At 41.3% G+C, this 20,543-nt stretch overlaps 2 protein-coding genes across 3 annotated transcripts in view; both read left to right on the top strand.

Moving 5' to 3' along the window:
- atrnl1a (attractin-like 1a) overlaps positions 1–20,543 on the top strand; it is a 325,565-nt gene that overhangs the window by 86,877 nt on the left and 218,145 nt on the right. The window contains exons 14-18 of the mRNA XM_030748010.1: positions 5,064–5,180; positions 6,154–6,286; positions 11,005–11,192; positions 16,320–16,533; positions 17,286–17,477. Of these exons, the coding sequence (XP_030603870.1) occupies positions 5,064–5,180; positions 6,154–6,286; positions 11,005–11,192; positions 16,320–16,533; positions 17,286–17,477 (844 nt within the window). The remainder of the gene's footprint in view (positions 1–5,063; positions 5,181–6,153; positions 6,287–11,004; positions 11,193–16,319; positions 16,534–17,285; positions 17,478–20,543) is intronic.
- Positions 1,116–3,235, top strand: LOC115793167 (protein PFC0760c-like). 2 transcript variants are annotated; one of them, XM_030748012.1, is made up of 2 exons: positions 1,116–1,936; positions 2,119–3,235. In XM_030748012.1, the coding sequence occupies exons 1-2, from the start codon at positions 1,570–1,572 to the stop codon at positions 2,964–2,966; spliced, it is 1,215 nt and encodes a 404-aa protein (XP_030603872.1). In that variant the 5' UTR covers positions 1,116–1,569; the 3' UTR covers positions 2,967–3,235. The 2 variants fall into 2 exon arrangements, with proteins under 2 accessions (XP_030603872.1, XP_030603871.1); XM_030748011.1 differs by having other exon boundaries at positions 1,116–1,959; positions 2,067–3,235.

Below are 20,543 nucleotides of genomic sequence, written 5' to 3'. Positions count from 1 at the left end.
ATTTTTATTTCAGAACACTTCCACCACTTACGACATTTGTTTAGAATATAGTCAAATAAATATTAACACTTTAAAACATATAATTTGATCATTTCTGGAGCAGGCCTGTCGTCAGTCTTCACGATCTCCATAAACAGCATCAGCGTGCCGATGCGATGTTCCCATTCCCAGTGAAAAGGCTATCATGTTCCTTCCTGAGTAAAATATTTTTAATATCAGTTTTATTGATTTGCACAGGGACAATTGAAATGCCGAAATAAACCAAACATCAGCCGTCAGAGATAATCTGAGTGTATTATATCTGTGTGTAACTTCCCCTCAGCAGTGAAAGTCAGCGGGAGTTTTGAAATGATGTGCCGGCAGTCTGGAGTTCTCCCCGCATACAGCGACCATCGTTCGGCCGGTGTTACACCAAATTCTGCGACCCATCATATTCTGCGACCACAGGGGGCGATAGCGTACATCACTCTGCATGTACGTGCTGAATACGAGCGAGAAGGACACTATTTACGTAAACCGTGTAAGCACCAAAACAGGAGATTGTAAACCTTACGGAATATTATTTCGTTCGCATTGACGAAGGAAATGCGTTTTTTTTATTTGACATTGAACACAGCTGGACGGACCGTTGCATTGAATGCTTTTATTCTATCGTTTGAAATACATAAACCCACTACTACCCATCCTTCAATAAATTGGTAAACGATAAATAAATGTTTCCAAGCACTTTTTTGGGAAGGGGTTCAAACGAAACAAAAAACGAAACGAAAGATTTTCTGCCACCCAGCTCAGCTCTCATTCAGCACGTACATGCAGAGGGATGTACGCTATCGCCCCCTGTGGTCGCAGAATATGATGGGTCGCAGAATTTGGTGTTACACCGGCGAGCGCAGCGGAACGGACATTTCCGAAAACGTCGGAGCACATTTTAATTCAAGCAATATCTTGATAAACTGAGGAGATATTTGATGTTTACACATCTACATTCTCGCCTGAAAACACCGTAAAAGTCTGTTTTGTGTCACAGAAGCGGTAATATTTCAAAATTCACTCTCACTTTTAGCCGCTCTATTCCGCCATTATTGGTTTTGAGTTTTGTTCGAAATGCATTCTGGGATACTTGGCTGCACCAAGTCCACACGAGTCACCACCCGATGCAGACTCGATAAAAGGGGCGGAGCGAGAACACATCCGGGTATTTTGAGCGAACTTGCCTTTAGGCGTACTTAGGTTTGGAACAGTACTTGGGCTGAGAGTGATGACGTTTCTCAAGTTCAAAGCGAAGCGATTTTCACGGCTGTGAATTAGGTTGGGCTCTAAGGCTGAACTTGCTTCTTTGTATCGGTTCATATCACAGATAAAAGGACACAAAGTGCGTACTTGTCACCATGACAACCAACTGAACACAAGATATGTCTGGCTTCTACAAAGGCCTTTAATGTTTTGATGAGTCATCAGCAGAACCTTTAAGTAGGAGCCTGAAGACCTGAAGAGATTCTAGTCTAGAACACACACATATCTGCACAGAACTCCAAACACACATTGTTTTAAAATCATTTTACACCAAAAATGGATGGAAGAGGAGACGAATTACCAACTTTTATGTCCAGACTCTTGGAAAGTCTGGCCATATTCAATTATAATCTAAATATCCAAGATATGCAGAACGCTGCTGGGGATGGCAACCATTTCCACAATAACTGGCAAAATATTGACAATTTTGGTATTGCCGACATGGATGAGGAGTTTGTTGACCTGAATGGAGAAAATGATGATGTTCTTGTAGGTGGTGCCAACATTGATGATGAGGTCTTTGATGACCCTGTTGACCTGAATAGAGAAAATGATGATGTTCTTGTAGGTGGTGCCAACATTGATGATGAGGTCTTTTATGACCCTGTTGACCTGAATGGAGAAAATGATGATGTTCTTGTAGGTGGTGCCAACATTGATGATGAGGTCTTTTATGACCCTGTTGACCTGAATGGAGAAAATGATGATGTTCTTGTAGTGTGGTGTGATTGTCTTTTGATGCTGTTGTTGTGTGTGGTGCCATGACTGATGAGGTCTTTTATGACCCAGTTGACCTGAATAGAGAAAATGATGATGTTCTTGTAGGTGGTGCCAACATTGATGATGAGGTCTTTTATGACCCTGTTGACCTGAATGGAGAAAATGATGATGTTCTTGTAGGTGGTGCCGACATTGATGATGAGGTCTTTTATGACCCTGTTGACCTGAATGGAGAAAATGATGATGTTCTTGTAGGTGTTGCCGACATTGATGATGAGGTCTTTTATGACCCTGTTGACCTGAATAGAGAAAATGATGACATTGCTGTTGCTGGTGGAATCAACAATGATAATGTTTATGAGGCAGTTGAAGAAGCTGCAGATGTCCACCAGGACATCCCAGAAGAGGATCCTTTGCCTGGAGTCTCCAGTGGATCCACCAAAAGACCCAGAGAGGAGAATGTAGATGATGAAGCGCACACGAGCAAAAGAATCAGACTTGCAAACCCTGATCTAAGGACTGAGTCTGATATTGCTCATGAGGGAGCTGAAGAAGCTGCAGATGTCCACCAGGACATCCCAGAAGAGGATCCTTTGCCTGGAGTCTCCAGTGGATCCACCAAAAGACCCAGAGAGGAGAATGTAGATGATGAAGCGCACACGAGCAAAAGAATCAGACTTGCAAACCCTGATCTAAGGACTGAGTCTGATATTGCTCATGAGGGAGCTGAAGAAGCTGCAGATGTCCACCAGGACATCCCAGAGGAGGATCCTTTGCCTGGAGTCTCCAGTGGATCCACCAAAAGACCCAGAGAGGAGAATGTAGATGATGAAGCGCAAGAGGGTTCACCTCCAGAACTTGACAACCATCAAGTTGGAGGATCCAGGAAGAAGAACAAGAAGAAGAAGAAGAAGAAGAAAAAGAAGAAGAACAAGAAGAACAAGAAGAATTAGTCCTTGCAAATTTCGCAAGTCTTCAAATGAGCAGCAATGAAGGCTATCAATAGACAGCCTTCATTGTGTGTGTGTGTGTGTATATATATATATTTTAGTAGACCAGACACAGCAGAGGAGGAGGAAGTGAGAGAGAGGCTCCAGCGCCAGGAGAGAAAGTGGCCAACATGAACCCCAACCAGTCGCAGCAGATGACTGCCCCTCCCTGAGCCAGGTTCTGCTGGAGGTTTCTTCCTGTTTAAAGGGAGTTGTTTCCTCCCCCAGTTGCCAAGTGCTTGCTCATAGGGGGTCGTTTTGATTGTTGGGGTTTCTCTGTATTTTCTCTTTAATTTCTCTGTAATATAAAGAACAATAAAGCTGGTCAAACCAAATACTGACTTCCAAGCTCTGTTTTAACCTTATAAATTGCAATTCCATCATCATTGCTGCTTAGTGTTGGCTATTGGGGTGGCTGTGGCTCAGGAGTTAGAGCAGGTTATCTACTAATTGGAAGATTGATGGTTAGATTCCTGTTTTGGAGAGCGACTTTCTAGTATTTTAGTTGTATGGTGCTTAGCCAATATGTGCATCTATGACATAAATGTCAAGTTTTGTATTTAAAAATACGTGAAATTTTCCGCCACTGAAAATAGAATGTGACGTCATCACCTAACTTACATAATTGGTCATTTGCATGTATTTGAAATCGAGGCTGTAGGAGAGAGGAAAAACATCTTTGGAGAGACAAATAGTGTAAATTATGGGCTGTTCCATTCACCCCCATATATACGTTTTCGAGAAGCGTTCGACCTACCCTACCTTGTTTGAGGGTCCTTTTTCGTGCGAGCAAATGCAATAGGCTCCTCGCCGATCCCTTCGGGAGGCTTGGGCCTAAAAAAACACCATAAATATGTTCAGAACTACAAAAGAACTTCATGAAATAACTAAAGAACTTTAATGCTTTGCCCAGACCCACATTACATAAATCAATTTTGTCCTGTATTGTTTAATGTTAGAATATCAAATTTAACGAAAACACTTATGTGGGGTGAGACTGCTAGCTACGTTCAACCCTCCTCCTTTATCTGGGCCACTGTTGCCAACTTGTGTTGTGTCGCTGTCACCTGTCTCAAAAGGCCGAAGTGAGGTCCGGGGATGGGAGCGGAGGGAGCGGGTGGGCAGGCTCGGTGTTTTCAGGCTACTGCAAGCTAGTGACAATTCCGTTTGGAGCGGCACAGGAATACGTTTTTAAATTATTGTATTAAAATACAGGAAATTTACGGGAAAATAATAATACGGGAAGACGGCGGGATGAGGGGTGAAATACAGGAGTTTCCCGGCCAAAACGGGAGCCTTGACAGGTATGGGCCATGCCCCTGATGCCAGTGTCCAGCTATTTAAAAATGAAATACCCCGCTCAGAGTTATGATGAAGGGAGAAACTATCCATAGAAACCAAATCACTTTTCTGTATATTTTGTAAATCAGATTTTTTTTTTATGCAGTAAAATTTGACATTGTAGCATGTACTCACATGTTACAATGTTACAATTATTATTATTATTATTATTATCTCCTGACATTTCACCTTGTTTGGCAACAAAATTGCACTCAGAAAAAAGCTAAGTGAGTGTTGGATTAGAAATGTAGCCACTGGGAAATTATCTTTTGTTAAGAGTGAAATGAAAACTGATAAATGCTGGAGGAAAGCTCAGAGGACTGTCAAAGCAACTTGAAATGACTGGTTAAAGGAAGAAGCTGCTGTTTTTCTTTATATAAGAAACAGTGTGCTCTTTTTAAACGATCTCACGCATGCTCGTTTAAGGTTTTTATCTTTCGTTCTCTCAACCATAAGCATGAACATTCAAAAAATAAAATAATCTTAGGGCATCAGGTAAGATAAGAAGTGACATGTGGTACTTTGCTCATCTTGTTTCCTTTTTTCACATTCCCTGTTTTTAATCCCGACTCTGCTTTGTCCGTCTTTCTCTGTGTGTTTACATGTTGCTTTTATCCTTCTTTTTGTGTGATTGGCTGGATTTGATCTGAATCTGTGTGTGTGTGTGTGTGTGTGTGTGTGTGTGTGTGTGTGTGTGTGTGTGTGTGTGTGTGTGTGTAGCTGACTCTGGAGCTGGCCCAGCAGCATGGCGGCGCTCTGTCTCTGTCTCCCCCTCCATCCATGTTGTCTGAACATCAGCTGAGCTTGTGGAAGCACGGAGCCAGGAGAAGGGGACATGTGTGTATCATTTGACACTTCCTGTTAGGCTTCAGGTTTGGGCTGCGAGGTCACAGGTCAGAGTAGCCCCTCTGGTTATATGGACACTGGGGTCAATCTGAGTACAAATTTGCATGTATTTCATGCATTTCTTCCTTCTCCAACAACTGGTACTTAGCTTGGTGTATGAAAAAGAACATTATGCTGTGAGGAGCTGTTCACGTCATTGACATAGAAATTGTTACTGATCAAAAAGCTCTTGAGGGTCTTTAGTAAATACTTTTTAAGCAGGAAAGACAATGATAAGACTTGTCATCTTTGTGTGAATATAAGTATGCTATACAAAACGTATGTTCAATAATTCTTGAGAATATGTGTAAGCAAAAAAAAAAACCTGCTTAAAAACAGGTTCTGAGCAAAGGTCTGCATATTCATCTGCTTAACCTTTAACAAGTCTTTCATTAAAATCAATTTAAATGTAATATAAAAAAAGATGCAGAATCAAAGAGCTGGATGGTTAAAAAAATCTGAAGGTCAGGATTGTGTTTACCTGTGCAGCCAATGTGGCCTTTAAGAAGACAAATGTCATACAGATGTACCTTTTTAAAATTTCCTTCTTCTTCTCTCTAAAGCAAAGCAGTCATGTTCACACTGAAGTGGCACCTGATCAAATTTGGAAACTTCTTAACAAAAAGCATAAATGTCCCGTCTCTTCTGAAACCTTGTAGCCAAAAGTGTGAGGTGAAAATTAGCCTTGCTGCCTTTAATAAAAAGACCATCTCAGTATAAGGTCTCTGTCATATTGATTTCCTTTTCACTCTGCATGTTCTGTTAGCTGTTCAATTCACCATGCCCATATTCATTTTCAGCTTTTGTTGCACGCTGTTATTGATTTCTCCAGCTTTATTGTGGAGTATTTACTGTTGTAGAGAACAATGACGACGAATTCCAGCTCGACTGATATTAGTTCCTGTTATTTTGTGTGTGTTTGAAGACTGTAAGAGACTCGTCCAGGTGTAAGCGCAGGGAGGAGCTGGAGTGTTTCAGGCTGGCCAGCTGCAGGAGTTGCTCCCTGAACGTTAACTGCCAGTGGGAGCCACAGCAGCAGGAGTGTCAAGCGTTGCCTGGTGAGGAGAAACACTCGTTACATGCAACATAGTTGCAAGCAAATTATCGAGTTCAATTCATGAAGCTCATTTTATTTCAGAGTAAATCTTAAAACTTTTTACCCCCAACTTTGCAAAGTCTTTGCACAGCATGTTTGTGATTTGCTTTCTAATCTGCCTCCTGATGCAGATTGAGGCCATGTGCAGCGAAAATGAAAACACCTTGAGAATCTACTGACAGATATTTACATAAACAGTTTCACAAATGCACGCATGCATAATCTGTTTCATAAACGCTCCACAGATCTATTTGATGATATTTACGACAGTCTAGCCTTCAGTCTTAAATGATCGCAAGTTCACCAGTAATTTTTCAGAACTACTGTTGTCATACTGTGTGCCACATTAAACATGCTGTAAAGTAAAACGCAACATTTGTACATGTTCCCACGCTAACTGGTGGCTTATTCACAGTGGTCTTCACAAATAAACACCCTCATATATTCAGGCAAGCGTGTACACAGACAGGATTAGCATGAACACACACACACACACACACACACACACACACACACACACAACACACACACACACACACACACACACCACACACACACCACACACACACACCAAGCATGCACACACTTGAGAAATACGCTGTGCACTCAGCAGCATAGAGAAGTAGGCCAATTAGAAGTGTTTACTGGATGTTCTGAATGTGGGATCCTTGGATGACTAACAAGTTTTGAGTTATGCTGTGCAGCCTTAAAGCCATAGCTGCTCCCAGTTGACTTTTTTGCCAGCAGAGCTAAGGGCAGAGGAAACAACCTTTTAGTCCATAGATGATGCAGTTCCTTGTTGTATTGTGTTGTAGGGACCTTCTGGGTCCATCAGTACAGACTTATAAACTTGCACTAGCCTTAAGCAGAAGATGGTGTTTTGTCCCTTTCTTGTGTCCACTTCAGTAGTCTTTGGAGTTAAATTATAACTTAAATAAGAAGTCCACTCACCTTTTTTCAAGCTCCAGAGACTACCAAGACCTGGATGGGTGAGAAACTACACAGGCATACTTGCACTTCAGTCCTCTCTGGCAGGCCCTCGTGTTTTCCTGGGATTAAATTGCTTGATAATTCGATTATTACTCAGGAATATGGTGGTTTGTTCATTTGCAGTTCAAACCTGTGTCTTAATCTGGATAAAACGTAGCAAGTTTTTAGATGGCAGTATCATGTATACTAACAAGGACTGTTCCTGATGACTGATTTAGCAGTCCCTTAAACAGGAGAACCACTAATGGACTAGTTCCATGAAACGGAAAAGCAAAATCATGCTCAGTCAAAGAGATCAGGTTAGGGATTTAATTATAACTGTGTATTCAATACTGTGTCAATAATGCACAAAGGATAATATCAGGTAATTGTGTACAGCACAACATAAAGTTACAGCTGAATTTGACTCGGCTATAACTCAGCTAATATTTATTTTAATTTAAATATTCTATAATATTACAACATTGTGAATTTTTTTTTTTTTGTTTTTCCCAGCACTGTTGTGAAAGTCTGTTGCTGTGACAAGCCTGAGACGAGGTTAAATTCTGCATTTTGAAGCCTCAAATTTTCATGTTTTGGAGCCAGAAGTATCATATCCATATTTAGATGAGAGGGTGGAGTGCCAAGTAACAGTAGCGAGTCTGGTTAGCAAACTGCTTATAAACTGTAAATGAGTGCAAAGCGCTAACACATATGTGCTAAGTAACCAAATAATAAAATGCAAGAACATCACCCACCAAAGCTGCAGCACAGACTTGGTATGTAACAAATAGCAAGTTATGTTATGTCAGATAATTCCATTAAAAATGCTCCATAAAGCACCAAAGGCACAAACGTGGCCTAGATAACTGACACGTACGGGTTAATGGCGCCTTACATTTATAAAATGTGAAAAGCTTGAACCAAATCTGAGGTGTATTACTTCCCCGTTCAGTTTTCATCAGAAGTGTTCAGATTATCATGCTTCCTGACTTGCAGTCCTATCCTTTTCAGTCAGTGTTTGCTGCCATGAGCCCTGCATTACATTCCCCTTTGGAGACTTCACATCGGTTTATTATCCAAATAGTGAAAACAGCAGAACAGTTCATTTCCTGGTGGTTCTTTACTTGCACAGAGTGCAGCTCCTAGCCTGGCAGTAGAATTCTCTAGCAGTATATGCTGTTTATTTTTCGAGGACCGCGAAGCTAAAGGCTGTGATTAATTTTGCCCCTGGAATTATTTTAAGGCTTTAAATGGAGGGAAGTATGAAACGACCATGTGCTTCTATTCTGTGTAAATCAAAATGAGTGTTACTGATTGCAGCTTCTTTGCATCTGAGGCTGTTTTGCATTAGTGGAAAACTATCCCTGCCTTCTCCTATTGCACCGCTGAAGCTTCGGCATCCTGTGCCGCTTCTCAGGGGCTCGACACACGGGGAGCGACGTCGCTCGCTCTCCATTCATTTCCTATGGAGCTTGTGTGATGAGGCGACAATCGCTTGCCCTCCTCCAGCTAAGCGACCGGCGACATTCGTGCATGTGAAATTTCGAGCTCGTACACGTAGACGTGCACACGCGACCAGGCGACGCGACACAACAAAGTTGGAAAATGTTCTACTTTTGTCGCTGTCGCGTGGCACTAACCAATCAGCAAGAGTTTCATTGACTGACCAATGAGCGAAGAGTATGCTACACGCTGCAGTCTGCAACCACTTTCAGCAGGAAGGAAAGCATCGTTTTAGCTGTGTTTGACTTCCTATATTATATGACACTTCACGCAGTGATTATCGAGTTACACATAAAAGGCAGCCATATGAGAACGTGTTGGTGCAAGACTAACGTTAAACAGACGGATAGAGAGGACTTTGTGCTAATATAGGATGAAACCGAGGTTGTCTTTTTCTTTGTAGAGGAGACTTAACAGCAAGATTTCTGTCAGTTCCAATAAAATCTTCAGACTCCTCATCTTTATTGCCGTGTCTGACACGGACTGCTTTGAAAATGTCTAAATCCCTCCAGTTTCATAACCAATCACATTTCTTGGAGACGAGTGACGTAAGAGCGCGATTCGCAAAGCTGCCGTCGCTATCGCGTCCCGTGTGTTCGGTTTCACCCCAGTGGCGATGCGACCCATTCGTCGCTGTCGTTTGTCGCTCCCCGTGTGTCGAGCCCATCAAGCGTTTTCTGCGCGTGCACGTGCAAGCTTGAGCCGCTTGTCACGAAGCCTCGCAGACTGAGATACCTGCCACAAATTCAACTGATGTATCTTTTTGTTTGAGTCCATTAACGTGGCGAGGCAGAAACAAACCTTCTGTTTTCCTGGAGTTTTATGTGCAGGTACATTTATTGAAACAGCATGGCTAAGAGCTGCTTGGTTAGTTAAAGGTAGCTCTACCACCGTGACAGCCGTGGCCTTTTCTTTAGACTCATTATTCTAAATGTTCCAACATATTTATCTCTGCTTTTTACACAAAGACTGTAACCTAATCAATCTTTTTATTTTTACACTCCTTTTTTTTTTTTTTTTTTTTTTTTTTTTAAACCTTCGCCTCCTGTTTCGGTCAATTATTGCCCACTTACACTGCGTGTAGAAAAAAAGAAAGAGAGCAGGTATTTTCTTTTCTGTAGCATGAAAGGTTGGTGATGGAAGCCATTATTGGCCTGTGAATGTAATCAGTCCCGAAGACCAAAATAAACAGCAGTGCTCAGGGGCGACTGAATAGCTATTCGTTCCTTTCATCCTGGCTAATTGAACGGCCTCTCTGCTGTTATAGTCTCCCACAAGACACTTTAGTGACCCTGATAAGAACAATGAGTGCATATATGCGTTTTATGGGCGAATTTATCTGCCAGCTGTACTCAGTCTTGTTCCTTTATCCCCAGGGGAACATATGGTTAACTCCTGGGAATCCTATTTGTCAGGTCTGTACGAAGCAAAGATTTGGTGCTCTAATCTAAAACAGCATAAATCAACAGTTACATCAGCCTCTAAAATTAGTTTCATAAATATTTAATCACATAAGCGAGGAAAAAAAAAAAAAAAAAGTCTTTTAACGTGGTTCAATCGTCTGTTTGTTCTGGCAGCAAAGTTTACTCTCCAGGCCATCGCATTAGTTCTAGATCTCAGCTTCGGTCCCTCCTCTGCCCACCACTTACTATCAGTGAGGATCCCACTTGGGTCTCACCTGACTCTCCCCTCACTGTCACACCTGCTCTTCATTAGACTCAGTCTATAAATACCAGCAGCACTTTTACCATGAAGGATAAGTGCCTGCTTGACTAATGACGCCTGGTTACATCCAAGTAAAAGCTGTTTATGCCATTCTCCTGTCTGCTTCTATTTTTTGCATGAGCTTAACTCGATCTATAGCCCCGTCAGATTTTTAAGCCAGTTTCTCGGGCATGAGTAAAGCCACGCTGCAGTATGTATGTGAAAATGTGAATGCTGATATTATTAATCAATCAGACATTTTGAAATGCTAACACTAACATTGTTTTAATGTTAAGTATTGTTTGAGTTGTGAGTCAGAGTTATCTCTTTATGCATCACATTTACGTGTTTTGCTGTGTAATGAATGAAGATTCAGAGATTACAATGCCACTATAAAGATTACAGTCTTGTTTTTATGCTGTTTGTAATGCACGGGTTCACTGCACAAATGAACTGTGAGATGAAGACAGAAAAATAACAGTAGCGTGTCTTTGCGTGCAGGCCAGCTGTGTGGGGAGGGCTGGCACCAGGTCGCTGAGGTCTGCCTGAGGATCAACTCCAGCCGAGAGAGCTACGACAATGCCCAGCATTACTGCAAAAACCTTGGAGGAAATATTGCCTCTTTGTTGACAGACAAACAGGTCAATTTTGTTTTGGAAGAGCTACAAAAATATCAGCTGCAAGACAAGGTGGGTGGGTCACCATGCAGTAAACTCAGAAATGACAGGCATGCAAACAATGCCAGTGAAAGCTAGTTATTATTTCTGCTTTTATGCTTTAAAAAATAGCTGTGGCTGTTTATGCACCATTGTACCTTGGTATGTTTCAGACATGTTTGCAGAGACAATCCTATCAAAGGGTAGCATGAAAGCAGGTGTTATTTTTAATTACTTCCATCTGTGAATTAAGGCTTTTGGTGAAAGTTGTGCTTTTCAAATCTGTACATATTCCAGGAAAGTGTTACATTTTCTGATGCACTTTCCTATCCCAACAACTTAGGTTTGAGCTGTTCTGACTGACACCATGCAGGGTCAGAATTTTAGACCACTGTAGTGCAGTACACGCTTGCCTATATGCCTTGAAATAGTTACTGGTTTCTTCTTTCTATTTCTATTGTTCATGGTGATCATTTACTAATTTGGCCCTTGTTGAACAAAATTAATCTTTTCCAAAGTTCAGCTGAGGTACCTGAGATCTTACCTGGCCAAATCAAATGCCGCTACCTCTCGGTAAAATATATTTGAGGAGAAACTTTTGGAAATATTCTAGATCGCCTTCATGCCAGTGTTGAAAAGATGTAATCATTTCCAATAAATCCCCCAACTAAATGATCAACTCTGTTTGTTTCCACCCTCCACCCTTGTTTCCACTTTTGCTTTCAGTTGCTGTTTACTTTTACTTTTGTTTCACCGTGTTTGGTTAGGAGAAGCCTTGAAAGTTAAACAAGTAATAGAAAGGTATTTTTCCAGCATTTCCTGTGAGTCCTGCCTGTAGATAGTGCATAAATGTGGATGTTGTTAAGTAAAGTTTAATCAGACCATGTTTCCTGAAGCAAAAATAACATTTCACGACTCAGATGTAAGTTAGAGAATCATTTATTGTGGCCTACTTGGTATCAAGGAGAACAGAGACACCACATGTCTTTACAGGTTGTGTTATCACCCCATCTCTGAGGCTGTGCTTCCACTGAGATCCTTTTTATACTTCAGTTCTTCTTTTTCATGTACTTCAGCTCACTGACCTTCACATGGCTGCAGATACAAGTAAACATGAGCTACATGTAGCGTGATACCAGAGAAAGCCCTGAAGGCCATTAAGATAGACAGGTTCCAGAGGTTACACAGCAGTGTTCCCAGGATCGAACTCTTCTCCCAAGCAATATGTTTGTATTTTAGTCAGTAGCGGGGGTGTAGCAGCTGTGGCATTATCAGCTAATGCACTGCTTACTTTGATTGGTTTGCACGATGCATCTGTAATTTACTGCTCAATGCAAGTTCTTGCTGGTGAAAAACAAACTCAAAACAAAAGGAAGTTGCTCAATGGAGAGGTGGAACAGCTGACTCCTGAGAGCTTCTTTAGATACAGCCCAACTCTGAACAAGACGAAAAAGTATCCACTTCTTACTTATGATTCACAACTTTTTATAAAGTTTGTAATAATGGATCATTTATATAAAAAATTTTGCCATATAGTTTTAATGAAGGAAAAGAATTGTAGAGACCAACACCATTCTCCCTGGCTCTAAAGATGGTTGGGGGGGGGGTATGGAGGATTGACTTGCTTTAAGAGCCAGCCTCATGTGGCCATTTGAGGTACTGTAGTGTTGGGGTGCTGCTGGGGTTCATCTCCTCTGTTGGTACTGATACAATTTTTTTTTTTTTGCCATAACTGGGTTAAGGTCAGAGGTCAAATCTGACCTGAAAATCTTGTGAATGCGATAACTTGATAATTCGCGCCATAGATGCATCTACTAAAGAGCTTAGAGTTCGAATCTTGGCGACCTTGACCTCAAGGTAAAGGTCAAGGGAAAATTATGGGGATGTTCAAATCAGCTAAAACCTCAGCTGGTGCGGGGTTTGTTGTGCCCGGCACCACTTGTTAGACTTGCACTTCTAGTGGTCGTAACAGCAGCTTGCAAATACGGTCATTTTCTTGAGGAGAGCCTCTTAATTGCAGCAGTTTGCTCCTTCAGTGCATGTGACATGCAATAACTACAGTGCCTTGCGAAAGTATTCGGCCCCCTTGAACTTTTCAAACTTTTGCCACTTTTCAGGCTTCAAACATAAAGATATAAAATTTTAATTTTTTGTGAAGAATGAACAACAAGTGGGACACAATCGTGAAGTGGAATGAAATTTATTGGATGTGTCAAACTTTTTTAACAAATAAAACACTGAAAAGTGGGGCGTGCAAAATTATTCGGCCCCCTTGCGTTAATACTTTGTAGCGCCACCTTTTGCTGCAATTACAGCTGCAAGTCGCTTGGGGTCTGTCTCTATCAGTTTTGCACATCGAGAGACTGAAATTCTTGCCCATTCTTCCTTGCAAAACAGCTCGAGCTCAGTGAGGTTGGATGGAGAGCGTTTGTGAACAGCAGTCTTCAGCTCTTTCCACAGATTCTCGATTGGATTCAGGTCTGGACTTTGACTTGGCCGTTCCAACACCTGGATACGTTTATTTGTGAACCATTCCATTGTAGATTTGGCTTTATGTTTTGGATCATTGTCTTGTTGGAAGATAAATCTCCGTCCCAGTCTCAGGTCTCTTGCAGACTCCAACAGGTTTTCTTCCAGAATGGTCCTGTATTTGGCCCCATCCATCTTCCCATCAATTTTGACCATCTTCCCTGTCCCTGCTGACGAAAAGCAGGCCCAAACCATGATGCTGCCACCACCATGTTTGACAGTGGGGATGGTGTGTTCAGGGTAATGAGCTGTGTTGCTTTTACGCCAAACATATCGTTTTGCATTGTGGCCAAACAGTTTGATTTTGGTTTCATCTGACCAGAGTACCTTCTTCCACATGTTTGGTGTGTCTCCCAGGTGGCTTGTGGCAAACTTTAAACGAGACTTTTTATGGATATCTTTGAGAAATGGCTTTCTTCTTGCCACTCTTCCATAAAGGCCAGATTTGTGCAGTGTATGACTGATTGTTGTCCTATGGACAGACTCTCCCACCTCAGCTGTAGATCTCTGCAGTTCATCCAGAGTGATCATGGGCCTCTTGGCTGCATCTCTGATCAGTCTTCTCCTTGTTTGAGATGAAAGTTTAGAGGGACGGCCGGGTCTTGGTAGATTTGGAGTGGTCTGATACTCCATTTCAGTATGATTGCTTGCACAGTGCTCCTTGAGATGTTTAAAGCTTGGGAAATCTTTTTTTATCCAAATCCGGCTTTGAACTTCTCCACAACAGCATCTCGGACCTGCCTGGTGTGTTCCTTGGTCTTCATGATGCTCTCTGCGCTTTGAACAGAACCCTGAGACTATCACAGAGCAGGTGCATTTATACGGAGACTTGATTACACACAGGTGGATTCTATTTATTATCATCAGTCATTTGGTACAACATTGGATCATTCAGAGATCCTCACTGAACTTCTGGAGTGAGTTTGCTGCACTGACAGTAAAGGGGCCGAATAATATTGCACACCCCACTTTTCAGTTTTTTATTTGTTAAAAAAGTTTGACACATCCAATAAATTTCATTGCACTTCACGATTGTGTCCCACTTGTTGATTCTTTACAAAAAATTAAAATTTTATATCTTTATATTTGAAGCCTGAAATGTGGCAAAAGGCTAAAAAAGTTCAAGGGGGCCAAATACTTTCGCAAGGCACTGTATATTTAAACAGATTTTAAAATTTTAAAATGCAAACTTCTTCATTGAAAGGCTAAGTGTTGATTAAAAACGGACCTTTTTTATAAGGCTGGGGTTTCATGACAATAAGAAAAGAAACAAACACACCTCATTGGGAGTGCATTTTTGCAAAGCATTGCACTTAGATGTAATTTTTAAAAAGCTGTATATGAATGTAACTTAAGTTTACACCTGCTGCCTTCTTTCAAGCTAACAATAAATGCAGCTGATTTACTTTAGGGACACTTGGATTGATTTGACATTCCTCAGTTCATTGTGAGGCAATATATGCATACAAACCTGCTTCTATAATAGTTTGATTTATCATGAAATGCCAGACATTGTCTTTTATTTGTGTGTACTGTAGAGGCACATACAAAAAATTTCATGTCTGTTTATGCTTGAAGTGTCATTTGAGGATCTGATGTACTTGGCAACATTTCATGATGAATGCACGCTGTCAGCAGAGACACGAACAAATGTTTGCACACTGCTGGATAATATAAAGTCTTTCTTTGATGCTTACGATTCAAAATCTCTCAACATGGCTGCAAAAAATATTGTTTTTATCTGGATTACAAAGGATTTTCAAATGGAGGAGCTAATTAGACGCATCTAGGTACTATAAAGATATACAGAAAGGCGTGTGAAAATACGCGCTTACTGGAGTGTAAATGTAGTGTCAGAGTCTTTTTGGGAACCTGAATTTATCTGATGAAATGAATCACAGCTGTGGGAAAGTATTCTTTCACAACACACTTGTTTTTTTGTCAGCAGATAATTCAAGTGTTCACTGAACTATACTTCAAGGAGCTTTTTTGAAATCTTCAGTGAGTTTGTGCTTTTGTAGCAATTACCGTCATTTGCAGAAGGTTTGATTTAGGATCTGCTTTAATGCGAAACACAACACTGTCTTTCTGGCAAAGTAGATGTTGTCTTAGTTAAATTACTGTGTGCTTCTTGCTTAGGTGATTAAAAAAAAAAGTGACCAGCTGTGAAAAAAAAAAAAGTAGCATCAGGATTCGTTTTGTTGTTACCTTCTGCTTTAGGTGACTCTGGCAGGGCTACAGCGCTAAAATCTGTGGAAGATTTCAGTTTACTTTCAGTTGCTAAGACCACCCTTCTTATAAGTTCTTAAAACATTGTAGGGAACCGTAACAAAGACCATGACTTTCTTCCAGGAAAAAATTTTTTTTTTTAACTATGAATGAAGCTTGGCTAAAAACGTCTTAAAAGTGTTTTCTCTTAGTGTGACATTAAAGAGTATCAAGTAACCATATATGAGGACAGCTGATATGTCAGCTTTATACCAAGTATGGGCCAAGTGTACCGGTGCAAGTCAGTTCTACAAAAAAAGAATAAGTTGTTTGTTTATGTTGCACAGAAACTTGGTCATTGAGTGATTTGAAAAGTAAGAAACTTACGCCCACAGGTGCGTCTTTGTCTCTCTGCTTCTGCAGACGTTATCTCCATGGGTCGGCCTGAGGAAGATCAATGTGTCATACTGGGGCTGGGAGGATGCATCGCCCTTCACAAACACCACCCTGCGATGGTCACCTGGAGAGCCCAGTGACTCGGGCTTTTGTGCCTACTTGGAGCAAGCTCAAGTGGCCGGTCTTAAAGCAAACCCCTGCACCGCCACCTCAGACGGCCTGATCTGTGAAAAACCTGCTGGTGAGGAGAAAATAAGGGAAAAAAAAAACTGTATTTGAAGCTCAGAGCACGTTATGAAACAAGACACTCACCAGCAACTCCATTAGGTACATCTGTTCTGTTCAATTCAATTTTATTTATATAGCGCCAAATCAACACAGTCTCCTCAAGGTGCTTTATATTGTAAGGTAAACACCCTACAATAATTACAGAGAAGTCCCAATAGCCAAAATGACTCCCTATGAGCAAGCACTTGGTGACAGTGGGAAGGAAAAACTCCCTTTTAACAGGAAGAAACCTGCAAGAATTAAGGCAGTTCTGAAAGCACAAGAGGGCCAACCTGGTACTAGCAAGGTATACCTAATGAAATGGCCACGCTGAGTGTAAATAAGACTGATAGCCTCCAGTTACTTTGTGACTGACAGGTTGCTGCCCCTGTGCAGTTTCTGAAAGTCAGATCCACCTCAAATATAAAACTTTGTTGCCTGTGAAGGACAATAATATCACAAATTAATCAAAATTCAATTAATTTGCACACTGATACAAATTAATCAGATTAAATTTAAATCATGCAAATAATCAGTTGATGCACAGTTTGTCCATCTGTTAGAACATTTACAAGTAATATAGATTAAATGAGTAAACCTTTGGTTTTACAGTGGTGATATTTAAGCTATATTATTTATTTATTTAGTATTTGGATGTCTGAATGCAAATGGTAGCTGACACCAAGTCACGTAATATCTCATCCCCCTGTCTGTCCCATTGCTCAGGGAGTCCCCAGAGTCAGGATGCTCGTCCCTGTAAGACGCCTTGTGCTTTGCGCACCAGCTGTGCCAACTGCACCAGCCAGGCCATGGAGTGCATGTGGTGTGGAAGTACTCAACGATGCGTAGACTCCTCTGCGTATGTCATTTCCTTTCCCTACGGCCAGTGCCTGGAGTGGCAGACCCAGGACTGTACTGGTGAGCCTTTTAATATACCTCTGCTATAATTCCCGAGGAAATGTTTTTCCACTTGTGCTGTTTTTGCCTTTACTGAACTAAGAAGTTCTTGTACTTTGTAGCCCCTTAACTGGCAAGGGCCCGGTGACGGGCCGTTTGTAGTCCCTTTTATATGGCAGGCTAGACCCTCCCATTTTTATTGACACGTCATTCGGCCAATCATGTAACTGGCTGCACCAAATCACCTGACAAAGCTACGTGACGCCCTCTGAGTATTATTGGCTCTGGGAAACCCATTTCTTAACATGATTGGCCGAATGAGGTGTCAGTCAAAATGGGCGGGTCTAGCCTGCCATATAAATGCACTTCATTCGGCCCGCGGACCAGACGCAGCCGATTAATAGGCTATGAAATGGGTTGTTCAGAGCCAATAATAACCAGAAGGCGTTATGTAGTTTTTGTCAGGTGATTTTTTTGCTGCCAGTTAAGGGGTTAATTTGCTGACTTTAATATGTGCAGAATTTGGATTGGATTCCTGTGTGAGTCTTAGTACTTTGATTTGTTTCTGATATTGGCAGAAATAAGTCACAAAGGTCAGGCACGTTGCTGTTTGTCCATAATCAGAGTGCAGAGTCCTGCCAGAAAAACATGAACTGATGACATTTATAATGTTTGATGTGCTGAATGCTGTGTGTTATCTTTGCATCAGGGTAGTTTCTGTGTGTGCAAACAGATAAACAAAAGATAAAAAACTGTTACTCATACCGTAAGGAAAGCGACCAGAAAACGATGTGCAGACAGTCATTGCAGACTCCCATCGACTTTTTTATCAGCAGTCAGGACTATCCCTCAGTCTCACACAAACACTGACACACACACACACACACACACACACACACACTAGGGCAGCGCCAGCTCTCCTGTAGCTACAGGGCAGAAAATCGATCACCTACAATGACACATGACTCACTCAATATGAAGTCCTCACTGCTGTCTCTTAGCATTCGTCTCATATACAACACCTCCTTGGGGATGGTATAGGTTTGCAGCTTCACCATTGCTGCTCCATGTCACGGTGTCTTAGCATGGCTGAGCCCAGTGACTCTGGAGTGGTTACTAATGGTTTTTGGGGTTAGCAAAAGTTTGAAGTTAACAAACCTCCAGTGTAAAACAGGGAAAAACCAAAGAGAGTAATACAGACACGAATACTGAGATTTAACACGATCTATGAGATGAGGAAACAGAAAGGGATTATGCTACAAACACAAATGAGACAGAGGATAAGGCACTGAGGCACACAGAGAAATACAGGGAAGATAAAACTGTTACTACTACTGCTACAGATCATAGACAGGGCAACAGAGCATGAACCAAAACGTATCACAAAAACTGAACTATCCCAGGAAATTCTAAAGTAAGAAACAGCAAAAGGAACACGTGCATCACCAGAACAGAGACTCACAATATAATAATAAAGAAATCAAAACGTGGGAGTTCATGGGGTTCAGGGGACTGGCTCAAGCACAGGATGTTCAGGACCACGCTTGGTCTACACCACCAATACAAAACTCTGGACCCTCTGGAAGCTCAGGCTTTGCCTGCTAGGACTCTCAGCCACGGATTCAGTTGGGCCAAGCCACTCTGAACTCTGACAGCTCAGGTCCCACAGGATGAGGTGGCTCAGGTTTAAGCAGCTCAGGGGACTCAGGATAGACCTGCTGGGCCACTGATTATGGAACAGTCTGCTCCAGCGATGACCAGAGTGATGCTTCCTCCTGGATGAAGTCACTGGAGTGTGTGGGGAAGCTAGCTCCTCATCCTCATCCTCATCCTCAGACCATAACCCAACCAAGTGACTAGCAGAGCTGGAAGTTATCTTGATTTTAAAAAATGCATTTAAAAGTAAAAAAAGTCAGAGCTAGATTTAAAAGGCTTGAGCAGCGTGTGGCACATTTAACTCAGTCAAATCAGTCAACCAAGTGTTATGGCCTTTGTTTTATTTTAGGCAAAGTTGAAGCAAGGTAGAAGTATGTTTTTATTTGGCAATTCAACAAGTGTCTGCTAGGGGAAAAAAAACCCAAACTCTATTCTCCTGAGGGAATAGAGTTTTTCTGTCATTTGTTAGACAAATACTCACTTTGGAGCAAAGTGTTCTTGTTTGTGCAGTTAAGGAAACGGCTTCAGATACAAGATTTTGTTTTCTTTTTTGTGACTGGTGATTATTATTCCCTCCTGATGCCGGTGCTCTGAGTGCAGACAGCTCTTCAGCCTACCGTTAGCAAGCCAAGGATGTCTTCCCATCTTCCGTCTTACCTTCAGTGCTTACATAATGGCACGTTCCCCATTTTCTTCTCTTTTCATTATTCATATCTCCATGTGGTGACAGAAGGTATGTAGGAGGCTTTTGTTCTGTTTTTTTTTTTGTTTTTTTTTTTACCTTTGTTGCTGAAAGTACTTCTTAGTTTACTTATATTGTAAACTATGACATATTTTACTTTTCAAATCCCAAGTGGTACACTGCTACTCAGTCCACAGTAAGGGTTAACATTATAGAATATCAGTTAATTCATATATTAATTAGCAATAAGTTAACAAATGTCTCAAGATTTAAGGTTTTACGTTTATTACTAATGTTGGCAAATGTTTAGTAAAGGTTATTAACGTGTACGTCATGAAATTGACAGCCAGAAAAGTGGTTGCTTTTATAAATATTGATTCAAAGTTAATGATCGCCTACCCACTCGTCTGTCCTCTAACTTGTAATCATTTTTTTGCTTGAGGCCAGTGTAGTCTCAGGGTTTACTGGTCAGCTGTTGAGTTGACCAGAATGTTATTGTGTTGACTTTCACAACGACAAAAGTGCTTCCTCAGTCGATTTCAGAGCTGATCCATTAATTTTGGCAAGCGAGGAACAATCATTATGAACATTCTGAATTTAATGGAGACTGCTGGTTTAATTAATGTGTACATTTACTCACTTTAACTCCTGCTTGGCCCCGGACTAACTGACAGCATGTCAAAGAAACTGTCAGTGTGGTGCATTTTATTAAAAAAATGGCCAAAAAGTTGAGTCTAATCTTTGCAGCA

Source organism: Archocentrus centrarchus, chromosome 15, assembly GCF_007364275.1.
Source record: "Archocentrus centrarchus isolate MPI-CPG fArcCen1 chromosome 15, fArcCen1, whole genome shotgun sequence".
Lineage (NCBI taxonomy): Eukaryota > Metazoa > Chordata > Actinopteri > Cichliformes > Cichlidae > Archocentrus > Archocentrus centrarchus.
Note: the sequence above shows the minus strand (reverse complement) of the source record. Positions and strands in the feature narration are given on the sequence as shown.

Coding starts and splice junctions, on each gene's coding strand:
- LOC115793167 (XM_030748011.1), top strand. CDS start 1,570: ATGGATGGAAGAGGAGACGAATTACCAACTTTTATGTCCAGACTCTTG. Junction 1,960..2,066: donor GTGCCAACATTGATGATGAG/GTCTTTTATGAC, acceptor ATGACTGATGAG/GTCTTTTATGACCCAGTTGA.